This window comes from Pan paniscus, chromosome 8 (assembly GCF_029289425.2).
Source record: "Pan paniscus chromosome 8, NHGRI_mPanPan1-v2.0_pri, whole genome shotgun sequence".
Taxonomy (NCBI): domain Eukaryota; kingdom Metazoa; phylum Chordata; class Mammalia; order Primates; family Hominidae; genus Pan; species Pan paniscus.
The window spans coordinates 115918914-115937111 of NC_073257.2; the positions used below are offsets into that span (position 1 = coordinate 115918914).

General features: G+C 53.4%; 1 protein-coding gene across 2 annotated transcripts in view; it reads right to left on the bottom strand.

Moving 5' to 3' along the window:
* The window catches only part of COL17A1 (collagen type XVII alpha 1 chain), a 60437-nt gene that overhangs the window by 6426 nt on the left and 35813 nt on the right, over nt 1-18198 (bottom strand). For both annotated transcript variants that reach the window (XM_063607878.1, XM_034931431.3), the window contains 28 exons: nt 17664-17699; nt 16984-17046; nt 15645-15680; nt 15315-15386; nt 14331-14357; nt 13342-13377; nt 11409-11444; nt 11085-11165; nt 10004-10039; nt 9068-9121; nt 8886-8927; nt 8648-8701; nt 7885-7944; nt 7507-7533; nt 7152-7184; nt 6989-7063; nt 6615-6665; nt 5950-6072; nt 5189-5326; nt 4598-4666; nt 4045-4185; nt 2987-3076; nt 2776-2886; nt 2133-2279; nt 1457-1846; nt 750-887; nt 418-480; nt 184-264 (listed from right to left, as the gene is read on the bottom strand). In XM_063607878.1, the coding sequence (XP_063463948.1) occupies nt 184-264; nt 418-480; nt 750-887; nt 1457-1846; nt 2133-2279; nt 2776-2886; nt 2987-3076; nt 4045-4185; nt 4598-4666; nt 5189-5326; nt 5950-6072; nt 6615-6665; nt 6989-7063; nt 7152-7184; nt 7507-7533; nt 7885-7944; nt 8648-8701; nt 8886-8927; nt 9068-9121; nt 10004-10039; nt 11085-11165; nt 11409-11444; nt 13342-13377; nt 14331-14357; nt 15315-15386; nt 15645-15680; nt 16984-17046; nt 17664-17699 (2310 nt within the window). The remainder of the gene's footprint in view (nt 1-183; nt 265-417; nt 481-749; nt 888-1456; nt 1847-2132; nt 2280-2775; nt 2887-2986; nt 3077-4044; nt 4186-4597; nt 4667-5188; nt 5327-5949; nt 6073-6614; nt 6666-6988; nt 7064-7151; nt 7185-7506; nt 7534-7884; nt 7945-8647; nt 8702-8885; nt 8928-9067; nt 9122-10003; nt 10040-11084; nt 11166-11408; nt 11445-13341; nt 13378-14330; nt 14358-15314; nt 15387-15644; nt 15681-16983; nt 17047-17663; nt 17700-18198) is intronic.

The following is an 18198-nucleotide window of genomic DNA, read 5'->3' on the forward strand; positions in this document are numbered from 1 at the left end:
TGGGATTGTTATGCAAATTCTGCTTTTGGCAGTGTCTACCTGGAGTAATTGGCATCTGCCTGGAGTAATTGGCATTTGCCTGAATTTCTCAGGCTTGCTCTGGAACAAATCACCTGCTTCTCTACTGAGCGTCAGCCTTGCAGCCCTCCAGAACATGCAAAACGTGGAGCAGTCAACACTTACCTTTGTCTCCTTTTTCTCCCTTGTGTCCTCGAGGGCCAGGTGGCCCAGGATGACCTGGTGGCCCAGCAGGGCCCCTGTCACCTGGAAGGAACAATGGGGCGTAACTAAGTAATACATGAGTCTGGGGACTGAGGGCGCACAGGTAGCCGGTGTGGCACCAGCACAGGAGCTGCTTTTCAGTACGAGGTGGGTGTTAACACAGGATCCAGGGGCTGGCTCTCTGCCACCACTTACCTTTGGGTCCTGGAGTGCCCATCTCTCCTTTTTGCCCAGGGGGTCCTTGAATGGCTCCATAAGCTGCAAAAGCAAGGAAACACTGGCCTTAGAGTCTTGATCACCTGGAAGCTTGGGACATCAAGTCATTTGTTCAGAGTAACACAGAGAGATAGTGATGGAGTTTGGATGTGTAAGAGGAAACAAAGTTCAGAATTTATAGAATTTGTCTAATTTTGAGCATCTCAAATGTTAATAACTGGAGGTTTCTCATGAGACTGGTGTCTCTGGAGCAGACCTGTGGGAACCTATACAGTGAGGCAGGTGCTGGGAAAGCAGTTGGATGCCCTTACTTCGGAAGAAGTCCATGAGGTCCGCAGTCACGTTGCTGTAGGCAGAGAAGACCTTGCTGATGCCGGGTGGCCCCTGCGGCCCAGGCCGGCCTGGTGGGCCCTGGACAGTGTAGGCCATCCCTTGCAGTAGGCCCTGACCTGTAAAACACCAGAGCTTGGGCACAGGAAGCAGGGATCGCCCAGTACCCTCTTCAGCAGGAGCACAGTGCCCTCCGAGTGTCAAACTCCCAAAGCAGTTGAACTAGATCAAGCCGCAGCAAGGGTGAAGCCCTCCAACTTCCTTTGTATTCCACTGTGTGACTGGCACAGGTCTCTTCCTGCTGTGGGCCGGCATCAAAAGCTTGTTGACTGCGTAACTGTGCCGTTAAGCTGCGCGGGGAAAGGACTCTTAGCCAACATCCTTCTCTCGGCCCCAGCAGAAAATCCAGCACGGTCATATGACTCATCTGGGACCCAGAACGAGTTAGGTGTTGGGAAAACAAAGTACAAAGCCCCCAGCGTGCTCTGTTCCCCACAGCTCGGGTCCCAGGACTGGGGCTCCTTAAGCTGAGTAGGCTGAGAGCTAGGCTGGGGCTGCCTGTCCCCTCCAGCCCCTGCCTGCTTGATTCTGTCTTCACAGCCTGGGGGGTCCACAAACAAGAAAGCCAGTCTGGAGATGCTCCCACGCTCCTTGCCCCCAGCACCAAGGCCTAAATGTCCCCACTTACGCTGCATGCTCTCTGACACCCTCACAGCCAGCTCATTGTAATCCAGACCTCCAGCAAAGTCAGCTCCCAATAGTCCGCCATTGCCAGCATACATGCCGCCTTCTGCTGCTGCCCCATAGCCTCCGCCTGGGCCGATGTCAGTGCCATAGGGACCCCCGTCTCCTGCAGCTGCACCAAAGGCACCGCCTGCACCCAGGGAGCCTGCACCACCTCCTCCTGTGCTCATGGAAGAGCTGTAGGAGCTGCCCCGCCTGACAGATGAGCTGTGTGAGGAGGAGCTGCTACCCCGACTGTGGGAGGCATCCGTGGACAGGAGGCGGCTGTCCCCAGGGGGTCCCTGCGGCCCAGGAGGGCCTGGGGGGCCAACAATGAAGCTGCGCACATCAGGACCTGCAGGGTGAGAAGCTGCATGAGTGGGAGCTCAGATCTCAGTGGAGAGAAAGACTTGGGAGTTAGGGAGTCTCTCCCAGGGTGTCAATGCCCCTGAGAGACCAGAAGTGAACTTCAGGGTTCTCGTACCCGAGTGGGAGAATTTTGGTGTGGAAGGAAACCGGGCTTACCCCACCAGTGGCTCTCGTGTGGCCTTCCTGTCCCTTTAAGTGCCTCCCTGCCCCACTTACAGGGAAAAGCAAGGCCTGCGGGGTGCCTGGTGGGGCATCACCGTCGGGGCACCTACTTGTGAGGTAGCTGATCAGCTCGCTCCGGAAGCTGTCGCTGTTTTCATCTGCATAGGTTGCCAGGGCTCCTGAGACACCCGGGGGCCCTCGAGGCCCTGGGGGACCAGGAGGTCCTGGAGGGCCTGGGATGAATGACAAGCCGGCAGCTGGGCAGAAGGAAGAGAAAGAAAGGTTGGGGTAGTGCTGCGGAGGAAGCTGAATTCCCAGCCTGTGCTCGGGGCGCTGTGGGCCCCACCTGAAAGGAGGGGATGAGGCTGGGCCTCCCGGGTGATGGGAGGAGAGAAAAGCAGGAGGCCAGAGCCTGCTGTTTCCTGACATCATCCAGGAATGGCTGTTCCCGTCAGGCTCTCCCACTCCCAATTCTGAGCCTCATTCAACTCAGCCCTCCAGTCACTGAGAGGTGGAGCCCCAGGTCGGCCCTAATCACACACCGGGCTGCGCCTGGGAAAGCCATCTCTCCCCACCTCTGTCCCTGCCACGGCTGAAGGCCCCTTGCCAGCACATGTGGCACTCTCCAGGGCCCTGCACCCAGCACTGTACAGGCTCCAGGAGCACTTAAGACTGCCCTTGCTAAAGCCCATGGGAGCCCTCAAGGCCCGGCTGCATCCCCTGCCCTCCCCATCCCACTCCACAGTGCCCTACTATGTAAGTAAGACGAGAGGTCCTCCACGCTGATGCTGGACCACACATTGCCTGGGATCCCTGGTGGACCCGGGGGACCTGGGGGTCCAATGATGCCTCTGAATTCAGACCCTGAGACACCAAGGGAGGGCACGGAGTCAGTCCTGGCCTGGGCCAAGGGACTCTGCTTCCTCCCCAACCAGTTGGACAGATGTCCCCTGCTGGGCCTTACCTCGCAGCAAGGAGAGGAGCTCCTCATAGGAGGTTCCCGGCAAGCCAGGGGGCCCCGGGGGACCAGGAAGCCCAATGCTGATCCCAGAACCTAGGGATGTGATGGATTCAGATCAGGCAGGGGGAGGCAGATGGAAACACCTGTCAGAGAGGAGGTCGGACACAGAAGAGGTTTGGACAGAAGTGGGGTCCAAGAAAGAGAAGAGATGGTGGCAGGAAGAGAGGCAGAGAGGAGGAGCCCAAAGGAGCAACGGAGGGGCCCACGGGGCCGGAGAAGCAGGTCCAGTGTGCCTGTGTGCTTCATTCTCTGTGTGTGTGTGTGTATGAGTATGTGTGTATGGGAGTGAGTGTGTGTGTGTATGGGAGTGTATGGGAGTGTGCGTATGGGAGTGTGTGTATGGGAGTGTATGGGAGTGTGCGTATGGGAGTGTGTGTGTATGGGAGTGTATGGGAGTATGCGTGAGTACTGGAGTGTGTATGGGAGCGTGTGTATGGGAGTGTGTGTGTATGAGTGTGTGGGGGAGTGTATGGGAGTGTGTGTGTATGGGAGTGTATGGGGGTGTGTGTATGGGAGTGAGTGTGAGTATGGGTGTGTGGGAGTGAGTGTGTATGGGAGTGTATGGGTGTGTGTGTATGGGAGTGAGTATGGGTGTGTGTATGGGAGTGTGAGTATGGGAGTGTGAGTATGGGTGTGTGTGTATGGGAGTGAGTGTGTGTGTATGGGAGTGTGAGTATGGGTGTGTGTGTTTATGGGAGTGAGTGTGTGTGTATGGGAGTGTATGGGTGTGTGTGTGTATGGGAGTGTGTGTGAGAGAGACAGAGTTGTATGTAGACTCCACACGAGACAGTGCCTGAGACCCCCGTTTTGGCTTTCCTTGCCATGCTTCTTGACCTGCTCCTGGCTCACAGGTTTGAACGGCTCTGAGCACGGCTCATGGCTGGGGTTGGTGCAGTCTGGCAGGTGGGGGTCAGTGGGGCAATCACAGGGAAGTTCACGCTGCGAGTCCTCATCCCAGTCATCCCAGGCCCTTCCCAACCACCCCTCCTGCAGACACTTACTCGACATGTAGCTGAGAATGCGACTACTCAGCTCTGCATAGTCCAAAGACAGGAGGGACCCATCTCCACTGGCTCCTGGTGGCCCTGGCGGACCCCGAGGGCCCATCAAGTACTGACGTAGGTACTGACGCACGTCATCCCCTGGAGAGGAGAGGATGCACTAGCAGGACCCACCCAGGCCATGGGGGTCGCAGCCATGGTCCAGCCACAGCCTGGGCTCCCCTGCACAAACTGGCTCCTGCGTGACATTTGTGAGTTCTGGGTCCGCAGGACCACGGTGTTCAGGGGGGACACCAGCAAGCTGCCAGGTTCCCAAAGGGACACCTGCCAGCTTGTCTGGCATGGGGGCTTGGGAGGACATTTCCTGCCCCCTTTCCAGCCGGTTTGCTGACTCAGCAAGCAGATCAGAGCAGTAAGTGGCTCTTTGTCCAAAGGACTCTGCCTCCCTCTCGCAGCCCTTCCAAGGCTCAGACGAGGACAACGTTTGCCTGACGAGTGAGGCCAGGAGAAAGCAAAGATAGTCCCACCCTCGATCCCCCCACAGGTGACTCACGCTGCAGCACAGCCAGGATGTCTTCAGAAGAGATGGAGGACGAGAACAAGCTGACACCGTACCCCGAAGCTGTCGGGAAGAAAACCTCAGGTTACCTGCTTAGCACGTACTGAAGCAACACCCTCATTATTCCAGAATCTGAAAGGCCCGGTCACTGAGCTGTTTGTCTTTGGGGGAAGTGGATGAATGGAGTATTATGAGGCTATTTTGAAAGCATAACAAAGTCAAATACTGTTGTTGGGATTTTTTTTTTTTTTGTAAGAAAGGAAGTTTACTTTCGAGAACATGCTTTAGCCTAATGCCTGCCAGATGCTGCCAACCTTCATGCACAGGTGGGAAGAACCTATAATTAGGAACACATTAGTCGATTGCAGGAAGGCTCACTCGGTGTCTCTCCAGCGTGGCCGCCCTGAATCTGGACAGACCCTTGTTGACACTGTATCCCAGTGGCCCGATTATTATGAATTCGGAATTAAAACTCATGTTCCAGAGAAGGGTAAAGCAAACAGCAAACAAGGAGATGAGGCTCTGGGAGCAAAAGCAGACCCACAGGAGGAAGGTGCCAGGTGCAGGGCGTGGGGAAGGGCTTACTCCGTAAGTAGTTCACAACGTGGCTTGCCAGCTCTGAGTAGTCGAAAGTCTCGCCTGTGATGGTGGTGACAGGTCCTGGGGGACCAGGTGGGCCTGGGGGACCCTGAACTCCGGATAGGTAAGATCTAATACTGTCACCTGCCGACCAAGGAACAAAGCAAAGTCAAGCCTGTCCCAAGAGGACATGTTCTCCCCACGGAGGTGACCTGAAGCACATGATAACATGCCTGCCCCGCCCCACACATGGGCCCAAGGCTGGGCCAGGAGGGAGCCTAGACTTCCCCTCACTGTCCTTCCCCTAATTACAGATGGAGAAACTGAGGCAGAGGCCTGAGCTGGGTCAAGTGGCCCATGAGGGCTGTGGGCCAGCAAGACTCCAGCCAGCCACCCATTTGACAAATGAGCACATGCAAGGTGTGGTGTGAAAGCATGTGCGTGTAGGGGATGAGCACGTGTGCCAGCCTCCTCCCCAGGGTGTGGGCGAGGTGAGGTTGTGTCGGGGGCAGCTATGAGAAGGCTGGTGTTGGGGAGCTCATAGGCCTGTAGGCCTGGCTCTGCAGGGGGAAGACCTGGGCCTGGACACATAGACACACATACACACACACACACACACACACACACACACACACACACACACTCCCACTGCCCTACATCGTCCCATGTCTCTTAGCCTCATTTCTGTGATGATACCACAGCTCCCTTGCAAAGAGACTGTATCTCCATGTTCTTGTCCCCACGGCTTGCGGCGGCCGGCTACTCACTCTGCATGTACTCAGAGATGTACTGCTGAATCTCATGGCCAGAGCTGCTGATAGAGCCCGGAGGCCCAGGGGGCCCAGGGGGCCCTGGCGGGCCTGACACGTACATGGTACTTGATGATCCCCCTGCAGCAAAGAGAAAGCGTCCTGTGTCGGTTTCTCCACCCTAGGGTCAGACAAACGGGCCCAGGAATAGCTTCCATGGTCTGAGGAGGGAGGTTCTTCTCAGGGGGAGAAATAGGATAGTGGCAAGGAGAAGGGTCCCCGAGAAGAGAAGAAAGGACAGCTTGTAACAGCCACTGTCTGAAAGCGGCACAGAGCTAGGAAGCTGCCCCAGGCCAAACCGCCCTTTCCTTCTGCAGCCTGCTGAAGGACCCCCAACATCGCATCCCCCTTCTCTCAACTCCCCAGCACCCTGGGTCTGTCTGTTCTCCATCACGCGGTGTCTGCATTGTTAGGTATCATTATATGTACCTGGGTCCTTCCCCTCAACCCAATAACTCGTAACCTCCTTAAAGGCAGCTCATAGGTCCTAGCACATGGAGAAGACAGCCAATCAACAATGAATCATGGAGAAATGAATGAACGAATAGAGCAACATCCTCACTGGAATGATCAGCCTTCACCAGAAGAAGCGGAGAGGAACTTTGGTCACTTTCAGTTCTTACCTTCAGAAGGACCACTAGGAATGCCAAGAGCCCCTGGAACACCTGGATCACCTGGAATCCAAAATGAGAAGTTTGCCTCACCTCCTCCAGGAAGCCTTCCCTGGTTAAGCCAAACCACACTTATTAGTGTGTGTCTCAACAATCGTCCCATGTCTCTTGGCCTCCTTTTTGTAATAATACCACAGCTCCCTTGTACAGAGGCTATATCACCATGTCCTTGTCCCTTCCACCCTCTGGCCTTTCCTTCCTCCAGCCTCTTCTCTCTCCCAAGACTTTACACTGATGAGTACTTGTTGCCATCTCTTCAGGCTCTGGGCTCTGGGCACCAGGCTCACCCCTACTCCTCACCACCTTCTCGCTGCTCCCTCACTGACCTTTGTCACCTTTGGGTCCCTGGGGGCCAGGTGGGCCTGGTGGTCCCTGAAGGTTGAGTCCGAAAGAACTGGACCCTGGAAGCCAACAACACACACAGTGCAGTCAGCCAGGGTTTGGAGAGGCTCTGGCCAGAGCCAGAATGGGGCGGGGTTCAGCCCTTACCTGAGGTTGAGAAACCTGGGAGGCCTTGCTCGCCTGAGGAACACACCAAGGGAGGGACAGTCAGCCTCACTTTTCTCACCCACTAACAGCCCTGTAGAGCCTCCCCAAGATCCATGATTGCTGGGGCTGCATTGCCCTTTGGGCAGTACCTAGAGATGCCACACACACACACACACACACACACGCACACTTGCACTACACCCATGCACACACTCAACCATTCCTAGAGAAACGCTGCTCTACTCTTGCTTATTTGCACCAGGTGCCTTTCTATCAAGCTCAAAGCTCTTGGGAGGTGAGCTTTTGCCATCCCCACCCCTACCCCAGGTTTTGTTTGATGCCGGCTCTACTGTACCTTGGTGTCCTCTGGGGCCTGGGGGACCTGAGGGAAGAAGGCAGAGAGCTGTGAGACAGGTTCCAACCAGGTGTTGTGGTTTCAATGGGCCCATGGAGGAGGGGATAGGGTCTCCAATGCTAGAGCAGATATAGAACTTGGGGTTCCTTGTGCCTCTCCTCTCACTAGGCCAATGTTGGGTGGCTATCCTTTGTAGAGTTTCTGACTATTGTGCCTCCCCCTCTACCTTTGCTCCAGGCTGCTGAGCTCCTAATGGGATAAGGCAGAAGGATGCAAAAATGCCCCAGCTCATTCAGCTTCATCCAAACCCTCCTGGCAACCAGCAGGTAAACAGAGGACACATACTGGCTTCTGGGTTCCCTGATACACTGTTCTCACCTTGGTCTCCCTTGGGACCTGGGGGGCCAGGTGGGCCTGGGGGGCCAGAGAGGAAGGTTTCTGCAGAGGAAGGAAATAGTTTGAGTATGGACACTGATGTTTGTGAAGAAGCAGCACTTTGCACAGCACCTGACAACATAGATGCTCAATCAATACTTGTCAAATAGTTGGATGGGTGGATGGATGGATGAATGGGTGGGTGGATGAATGGGTGGGTGGATGAATGGGTGGGTGGGTGGGTGGGTGGGTGGGTGGATGGATGGATGGATGGATGGATGGATAGGTGGATGGATGGATGGATGGATAGGTGGATGGATAGGTGGATGGGTAGATGGATGGATAAATGGATGGGTGGATGGATTTTCCACTAGGAACAGGTTCTGGCCTAATGTTTGCTTTAAAGTTATTTCCATAAGTTTCTATGTTGTACTGTCGGCACTTACTTCACGTGCATGTATCCTGCCTACTTTATCAGACCTGGGCTCCCCAAGGATAGGAACCAGGTCTCCCTGGTTAGGCCAGAAGCTCCCCAAGGGCAGAGCTGGCAGGGATCCCTCCCTCAGGCCAGACTACCAGGGTGGTTGGGTTGACATGGTTATTCCCTCCATGTGCAGCAAGCAGGAAGATTATATAAACATATCCCCATGGAAGTCAGGAGCAGGAAGCCTGGTGAGTAGGTTGTGACCACAAGGCTACGGCCACAGTCTGTGGCAGGACAAGGGCTGAGGTGGAGAACAGGTGCGACTTGACTCCCTGACATTACCTGAGTTGGACAGGAACGATCCTGGTGGGCCTGGTGGGCCTGGCAAACCCTCCCCTAGGAAAGAGAACCCCCAAGACTTATTAGTGCCAAGAGGGGAGCCAGGAACCCTCTGCTCAGGAGGAGGCAGCAGGGAAGCTCTTTCCTATAAGCCAGCCCAGAGGGCCCTGGGCTCAGGGTCCCATTGCTACCCACCTCTCACCTCCCCCTCCCACCTCCCAGTGGTAAGCTCGGCTCTCACCTGGTGGGCCTCGGGGTCCCGGTGGGCCTGGAATGGAAGGCCCTGCAGAAGAGAGCAAGGAAGAGGCCATGCTGAGCTCAGGGAGCTGATGCCACCCCTGAGGATCTTGGCTTCCTCACTAAGTGCATTGAATCTCCTGTCCCCCAAACTCCCCACCTTCCAAAGGTCTCCAAAATACTCACCTGGTGGCCCGCGTGGGCCGGGTGGGCCTGGGGGACCTTGTAAATTATGAACTTCTATAGAGAGAAGAAAATAGAAATGAGCAAAAGCTGTCACGAGGCTGCTCTCTGCCACACTTCTCACCTCTCACTGGATCTGCAGTTCCAGGCACCCCAGGCTACCCTCACAGCCCAGATACCAGGCCCTGTGTCATGGCACAAGAGCCTGCAGCACCTCATCTGCTAAGGGTGCCCCCTCACTCAGAGGCAGGGCAGGACCATAGTCAAGCTCCCTGACAGCTGATAAGAGCATGTGGAATGATGGGGATACATTGGATTTCGGTGTCAGAAAGTCTGAGTTCAAACCCCTGCTCCCACACGTCTAGCTGGTGACTTTGGGCAAGTTCTCAACCTCTTTCAGCCTCAGTTTCCTCCTCTGTAAACCAAGGTCAAAAAGATCTACATCACGGGGGTGTTGGGAAGACTCGGTGAAACACTGAAGACCAAGGTCCTAACACAGTGATAGCTCAGAGTGAGCGCTGGACCGGGTGGGCTGAAGCCTCTGCTGTTCTGCACTCCAGATGTCCAGGTGGGAGGCCCGGCAGTCTCCACCTGGGCTCCTTAAAGGACCCAGGAGTCAGTCCTCTCAGCCTGGGCCTGCAGCCGAGAACCCACAGACGGTTGTCATTGCTCTCTGGGTCAGCTGTACACTCCTGCCAGATACTCATCTTCAAGGCCAAGTCTGCCCCTGGTCCTCTTGTAATCCCAGAACTTCTCTGACAGCTGCCCCAAGCCCCAGGGAATCACCTTGCAAGACCCCGGTGAAGAGCCCTGGCCCTGTCCTCCTTTTCCAAAACACACCTTTCACGTCATCTAGAACAGAGGGGCCCATGTCCACCCTGAGAGGAAAGTCCTCCCGACTGGGCCCATCGCTTTGCGTTCTTGCAGGGTGTGACATACCTTGCTGTCCTGGGAGACCAGCTGGGCCGGCAGGGCCTGGAAACGGGGTTGAGGAAGAAAAGGCTAAATCATGCATGTAGGGTCATAGGAAGAACTAAAGGCATAATTCCTCCCAAGGCATGGAACAGAGACCCAAAGAGGCCACCTTGCGTATTTGAGAGCAATAAGCAATTCGAGATCAGCCCTGCGGTCCAGTTGCGTGAGAACATCTCTGACAGGCACCGGGACCTCGGGGCAGGCGGGACTGCCCCCTCTGCTGCTGTCCTGTAATGGTTAGGGACTTCTACATGCCTCTATGTACTCCTTCTCACTGGAGCTTGTCAGGAGGGAAGGCTGGTACATTCTGGCCTTGGTTGTGGTAAGTTGTGTACTTCATTTGTACATAAAAATTTAAAATAATTAAAAATACATATAACAAAATAACAGGCACTTTGGAAAGGTAGGAAACAAATTGTCCATAACTCTTCAATGTGTGGGCATTTTATTTTCTTCCAGCATTTTTTCTTTTTTGCATCTTGTATTAATACAGTTGAAACCACAGAGTAGGCATTAGTGAGTGTCCTGCTCTTTCAATAAACGTTTTATCTCCTAACAACTTTGTTCGGAAGTTTTCATATTTTTGTCACCATCCCATGTGGAGATATTTTCTTCAAATAGATACCTAGCATTTTTGTTGCCCTGGATGCAGAATATCAAATTGTTTTCCAGGAGGAAACAAAGGGCTCAAGGACTGAGTCTTCTGATTGGCCACAGGCTCTGGAGGTAGACTGATCTGGGCCAAATCCTTTGTCCTGCTGCTTATTGGCCGTGGGACCTTGGGCAAGTCATTTACCCACTCCAAGCCTCAGCCTCCCCTTCTGTAAATGCTGAGAGCACATTCACCTCCTATGCTGTGAAGTAGGATAACTGATCTACCTCATTGTCTGAGAATGCAAGAGTTTGCTTTTCTCAGGCCAAACTCCTTATTCTCTTTACCAGGTTCAGTTCCTGCCCTGGGTTTCAGGATCTGAAGAAATATGGCTAGAGTCACTACTGCCAAGACCTATTGCTGATTTGGGGCAAAGCAAGAAAATAGACTGACCTGGGGCACCTGGAGGTCCTGGGGGTCCCATGGCTCCAGGAGGTCCTGGGGGGCCTGGGACAGTGAGCATCGATGACCCCTCTGAAAACAGAAGGCACATGGAACATTGAGCCCTACTTTTCTCACTCAGAGGCGCTGGGACCCAAGCCAGGTTGTGGTGGGCAGCCTGGCATTTCTTCTTCTCATCGCTGCTAAATTTCCCTCCTCCCCTGCTACTGATCCAAAAAACTCCCTGCCACATCCTGCCCAGAACGCTGCAGAGTCAAGGTAGGTGCCCAGTATAAGAAAGACACAGAAAGGAGGGTCCCTCTAGGACCTGCCTACCCGAAGTCACGATCTTGCCTGGAGCTCCTGGTTCACCTAGGAAGAGAGGAAAAGGCTGAGAGTGGTTGTTCTGAGGATCAATTAGTGGCTCAATAAGCCATTTTCAAGGCTTCTGATTGCATTTGGGACCCACTTCTGGGCCTCTCACCATCAGGCTAAAGGCATTTTAATGAACTGAAGGAAGGCAAGCAGGATGCATTAAGCCCCAATCTTTCAGCCAGAGTCCCTGGAGGCCAGAGCATCCGTCTTCATTCAGAGAAGTGGCTTCACTTGAGGATGTGGAAAGCTTGCCTTTCAGTGAGCCCAGAATGGGGCTGACTGGAGAGTCCTTCATGCTCCCACATTCCACCACCTCTGCCTGGGAATCGCCTTAGGTGGGAAAATTACTCAAAGGTCAAAGGACAGAGGCGATGAGCCCGCCAGGTAGAGCGGGATTCCTAGAGTGCTCTGTGGGACAGTTGTAGGGGCTGTGCAGGATTAAAGGGGGGCTCTGCAGTGGGTAAGTCTAAGAAGGTCTGACTTATATAAAGGTTAACAAGATCTCTTTTCTGCCTTGTGTCTCAGAGCATTGAAAATACAAGTGTGCGTGGAGAACTTTCGAGAAGAGGACATTCCCAAACGTATTAACTGGATGCAGTGCTGAGAACTGACAATCCACGGACTCACTTGGGGAAACCATTCTTTAGGGGACCCTTTTTTCATTTCTCAAGTTCTGTTAGCAATTCAGTCATTCACACAATGAAAGGAGACTATTTCTCTCTCCCCTAAAGGAAAGCAGAGGGATGGTCTCTGCTCACCATCCTTCAGCCAGGGCTCATGAACAAGACGGGAGAAGCACTTGAGTTTGTTTTGTTGGGATGCAATCCAACGTTCGGTAAAATGGCCCCTCTTGTGCATGTTGTCCAGGCAGGGTCTGAACTCCCCCTTGGACTGGAAGTCACGGGCCCTCAAAAAGGGAAGGTTTCTGTTATTCTTGGGAATTCCAAAACCTATGAGACTCTTACAAAAGGTACCATCCATTCGTGAACATATCCACGGACCTAGTGTGGTCTGCCTGGGACCTATAAACTCAGTTATCATTATTTTGGAATTACATTTAGTTAGCCCTAAAGAACTCCTTGGCCCAATCAGTCATTGGAAATGATTTCTGGAAAGTGGTTATTTTAGGGTCCCACCAAGAGTGACAGTGACTGCTCATGACAGAGCACAGCTCCATAGAATGTCAAAGTTCAGGAGCGTGTTGGAATCAAAGGAACAGAAGGACAAAGACCGTCCCTGAGCACTGTGGGTCCCTGAACTTGCTCGGGGTTGAGGTCTGATAGGCAGAACTGGACAAGAGGGTCACTGTGTGCACGGGCATCACCACATTGCCCCAGTCAGACCCCCGAGGATGAGCTCCCCTCTGAGTACCCGACTTGCCCTCTCAGTAGCATCTTAACACTCCTCTCTGCCTGTACTAAAGCCTCCTCTCAGGAAGGGTCTGATGTAGCCATTCACACCAAGGCTGGTATGAATGATAAGGGCAAAGGTAGCTCCTGCCCCAGGGGAAAAGACTTGTTAGGAGGGGACCAAGCCTACATACCAGGGGGATGAAGCACTAATGGGGGCATTTAGAGGCAAAACAGGGCACAGAAAGGCTTTGGGGAGGGCAGTGCCCTTCTAGAACCTCCTGCAACAATGGCCTGGAGACATCCAAGTATGAAAGCAAGGCTCAGGTTTGTGGGGTGGGGAGGTGTTTGGGGAGGGGTGGGGCTTGAGGACTGGGCTTGGTTCACAAATCCCTGGGCTCCCAGCCTCATAGCCCTCTGCTAGAACCACTAGATGCCACTGTTGATCCAGGCTCTGGCCAGAGAAAGGCCTCCTCCTGTCCATCCCTTCCTTCCACAAAAATGGCCAGTGAAAAGAAAGAAATCTCATTTGGAAATTCACTTACCTTTTATTCCTGGTCGGCCAGGGGTACCGGGAAGTCCTGATGTGATTAGAACAAGTAGTCAGGACGATGAAGGCCCAGCAATTCCAGATACCCTTGGGTGGTCACTAGTGCTCCATCACTCAGCACAGCCACACTGCTGACTGAAACCCTGGGACGCACCAGCTTTGCCTTCCGCCTTAGTCTAGACAACCCCGGGGAGCCTCTTGCTCTGAGCCCTTGTCCCTCTTTGGGAAATGGGGCAACAGCTTGGCTTGGAGCAGGCAGAGGCCTATGGGCTCAGTTTTGGAGGGTTCCATCCCTTGGGGTTATGAGCCACCTGGAGCCTGCAGAGTAGCCTCTGTCTCCCCTCTCCCCTGCAGGGGAGGGGCTCGGCTTCCTGTGTCCAATGCAGCATCACCCTCTTGCCTTTAACTACTGAACTCCTCTGTAAGAGCATTGGAAGCATGTCCCTATGAATTCAACTGCTGGGGGGCTGCTGCCTGATTTCATTTTCAATCTTTGCCTAATTTCTTTCAGGAAATTAGGGGATGAATGTAGTGATATGGGGGCACAATGGTCCAACTACAGGACAGGCTTTAACACTGAGGCTGTCCCAGAGAAACTGGGCTTTCCTGAACAAGGATGAGCGCCCATGCCCTGTCATGCCAGTGGGGGAACTTGGGCCTCTGGACTAACAGCTCTCCTGGCTAGTGGGAGCTCAGCTATGAGCTTGGGGTTCCTCTCAGATTCCTGCACCCGAGGGGAACAGGGCACAGGCAGACAGAATTGGCACACAATCTAATCTCATTTCTACTAGAATGGTGTTCTAGATTGTTCTGTCCCTATTTTTCCTTCCTAAGGTGCTTCTCACGACTCATAGTGAAAGGGAGTGTGTGCCAGGGAGTTGGCGGAGGAGAGGAAACTCTGGTGACTGCAGGAAAAGCCCTGGCCCAAGCAGTTACCCCAGGAGAAGGAGGGAGACAGCAGGTGGGAGTGATCCAGCGACTCACCCTGAGGTCCCTGGGGTCCTGTGAGACCTGCAGAAAATCAGACACAAGAGGGAAGAGTTGAAGGGTGGAGGCCATCCCTGGTAGCCACACCCACACCTGCAGAAACCAGTGGACACTGCAGTGGAGGGGTCAGTGGGTACAGAAGGACACGTCTCATGCCGGGGCAGCCAGCATCCTTGGACCTCTCAGCTCTGAATGGAGAGCAGTTCTTTGGGCTTTGCAGTGAAGCGACCCACCACTTTCTCAGGCAATGGTGCTGAGCCTATCTGGGTTCACAGACCCTTTTGGAATCTGAGGAGAGCCACAAATCCAGAATGCTCAACACTCACGGATCCCAATGCTGCCCCAGGTTCCCCCTCTATGGCTCCTGTCTGGGCACCCGCCAAAGGAGGCTGAGGAGGCCCCTACTCTCAGAGGCCCCCGATGAATGCCCACCCGCCTTGACCACACAGCTTTCTTGGCTGGTTTTCATTTGTTCTTCCTGCAACCCTGAGAAGTTTGCTCTTTGCTCTCGGTGGAGACTCTAACAATGGCTTCCTCCTCGGCCTGGTGGGTGTTGGTGAGGGCCCAGTACAGGAGAGGAGGACAAGAGGAGAAGGGCTCAGAGGAGCAAGATAGCGAGGTGACCTTCAAGTCTGCAGTTTTAAGAGTGTCCTTGCCCCTTTCTAGAAATCCTTGTGTTTAGCTGTTAATCCCACTCTTCTGAATTGCCAGACTTAGTTACCCAGAGGTGCCAGGGCCTACAGCCACTGCACGCAAAACAACCTAACGCTATGGCAGTTCCCTGCTGAGCTGCTGGAGGAAAACGGGATAAGGCACACATGGGTGCATTTGTAAACACCTGCATGCACACACACAACCATGCACATATACACCCCTTCCCCCACAACCTGCACATGCACACGCACACACATGCCTACATCCACAAACACAAAGCACACACACACTAAGCAGGGCCATGGCTCCCTCTTCCTGCTCTGTTACCTGGCTTTCCTGGGTCTCCAGAAGGTCCTGGTGGGCCACGGATTCCAGGCATCCCCGTAAGACCTTGTTCACCTAGAGAGAGAATGGCCAACGTGGAAGTGTTTACATTTAGGAAAGCTAAACTGGTTATCACATCTGAACTGATAGTTTCTGAGGGTTTTCCTAATTGACTTGCTGGCAGGTGGAAAGGAGAAGGGGAACAGAACTGGACACTGCACACTTCCACATGCTATATGCTCCTCTGCACTATGGTTAAGGGGACTGAGGGCTGCATGCTGGAACAGGGGCTGTGACGGGAGTGAGGCTGGGGGCAGCAGATGAGTGACCAACCTCTTGGGCCTTGGTGTCCGTCTGGGCCAGCAGGACCTGGTAAAGTAGAAGCAAGGTCTCTCAGGTGCTCCTGGAGTGATTTCTGCGATTCCTCCCTCTACTGTCCTAGTGGCCTTGAAGCACATTGTGTCCCAGGAGCCCACGCAGCCATCAGCCACGGGACAGCCCTGTCTGTCACACTCTCTGGATACGGTACTCCCACTGCCCCTTCTCCTAAACCAGCAATTGTCTCTTTTCCTGTTGAGAATTGTTCAGTGCCTTCCCATTGCATCTCAAGCGCCTCGATGCTCAATGCTTGTCGCGTTTACTTGAGGGCCTAGAAGTCAAGGTCCTCCATGTTCTTGTCTCCTCTGCTCTAGGCATTATTGTAACCTCTCTCCAAAATGGTGGCCTTCTGGGACCATATCTTGCTCTTTCCCATTTCTTTGTCTTTCCCTGCTCGTGCTGTCATCCCTGCATGGAATTTTCCAGACTGGTCATGCTTAAAATCTTTCCAACTTTTTGGGACCACTTGAAATGCCCCCTCCTCCGTCCTTCCTATTGGAAGAAATCTCTCCTTTGACTGTATCCTCACAGCACTCTGTACCTTGCGTGACACTTGTCACCTCATGCAAGTCTTATCTCCCCTTGAGGGAGGTAAAGCATCTCACTTGCCTAGCACAGTGTCAGCACTCACAGCTGGGGAAGTGAACGAGAGTGCACATGCTGCATCTCCACAGGTAAGGCTTAAACCCTTCTTGGGTTTGATCCTCAACATGGTCTTTTTTTTTTGGTTTTTTTTTTGAGAGATGAATTCTTGCTCTGTCACCCAGACTGTAGCGCAGTGGTGTAATCATGGCTCACTGCAGCCTCCAACTCCTGAGTTCAAGCGATCATCCTGAGTCCCAGGGATTACAGGCGTGAATCACTGCATCTGGCTACCTCTGAGATTCTTGGTCAGTTTCTGCAGCCAGGCTGACAGGCACCTCAGGTGAACAAAAGGGTAAAAACCTGGATTTGGCCATGAGACTAGCCCTGGGATTCCTGGAACACTTGAGGCTCCTAAGGACTTCAACACTGTCTTCCCCAGGGGAGTGGGGAGCTCATAGGCAGCTCTTAGGTGAATGGACCATGCCCTGCAAGGCCTCTCCCAAAGTGGAAAGAAACCCACAGAGGTACCTGCAGCTCTCTGATCCCCAGAAAGGATGCCCAGACACAGAAATGACTGGTCAAGGGAGACTCTACCAGGAGTGGGCAGATTAGAGAGTAGGAGAGGCAGCTCTAGAAGACGGATCTCTCCAGGGTCGTGGTGACCCCTCAGATGGGGAACTCACTGAATCCATTCCTTTGGAACACTTACCCATTGCTCCTTTAGCCCCAGGCTCACCAACAGCACCAGGCAAACCTCTCATGCCAGGCTCGCCTGCAAAGGACAAAGAACTAGCTGGTTGGACACTTGCAAGCTGTGTATGCTTCAACAATGGTGGTCTGCTCCCTCCTCCAAGAGGTCAAGGAAGCAGCTTCTGCTTTGATTCCAAGGTCAGGGCCACTTGGAACCCCTGGGAAGTGGCATGGGCTCAACCAGAAACCACACCTAATCAGAATCATGGGCATGTGCATGAGTCTTATTTCCTTGGAAACTGAAAACCACCCCTTGAGTCACAGCTTTATCACTATCAATTTCCTTTATAATCATGCCAGTTGGCAGGAGGTCAGTGGTTGAGAGGATACCGGGGTGCAAACTTTCTGCTGCTTCGGGAAGAGCTTAATTTTCTCAACTGTATTCCCCAAAAGAATCAGAGACAATCCTACACTTTCTTTTTTGCTCCAAACATTTACTGTTTGGACTATACATCTGGATACCTCCTTATCCTCCACTCCAGGCTTTATTTTCTCGTCTTGTGTTTTTTCTAGATCACAAGTTCCCTGAAGGGTTTTAAGTAGATTCGGTCTCTTACTTCTGGATTTTTTCCAACCTAGTGACTGATGGATTTACAAAAGTCGTGGATAGATTAAAGTAGATTCCCATGACAGACTGACCTGTGAGGCCTCGAGGTCCTTTCTCACCCTGGTCACCTAAAGCAAACAAGGGGGAGGCGGAAAAAGCCACAGTTGTGAGCAAGGAAAACACTCTCACCCAGTAACAGGGTCCCTGGCTGCAGGGTAGTTCTCACTGTATCCGTGAACTCCTGTCAGCGGATGTTGGTGAGGACACAGCATTAATGCAGCCAAAGGAGCACATCTGATCTTTGGCAGAGTCAGTTCCCCCCCTACAAACTGACTCCCCAGCCCCTGCTGTTGTACAAATTGGTGCCATGGACACAAGAGGTCAGATGCCTTGGAATTCTGTGTCTTCACCACCCCGAGAACCACTCACCGCCCCAGAATTCAATGTGATGTTAGTGCTTTGTTTCCCTTCTTTGTGCCTCAGTTTCCCTATCTGAGAGGTTGGATTAGAATGAGATCTTGGTCCAGGTCCTGTGCACCCTCAGACCCTACAGTGAGGGTCTCCCTACATCTGGGCTCCCAGGAGTGAGGCAGGCCCTGGTAATGACAGAGCAGCAGTGAGTGGCAT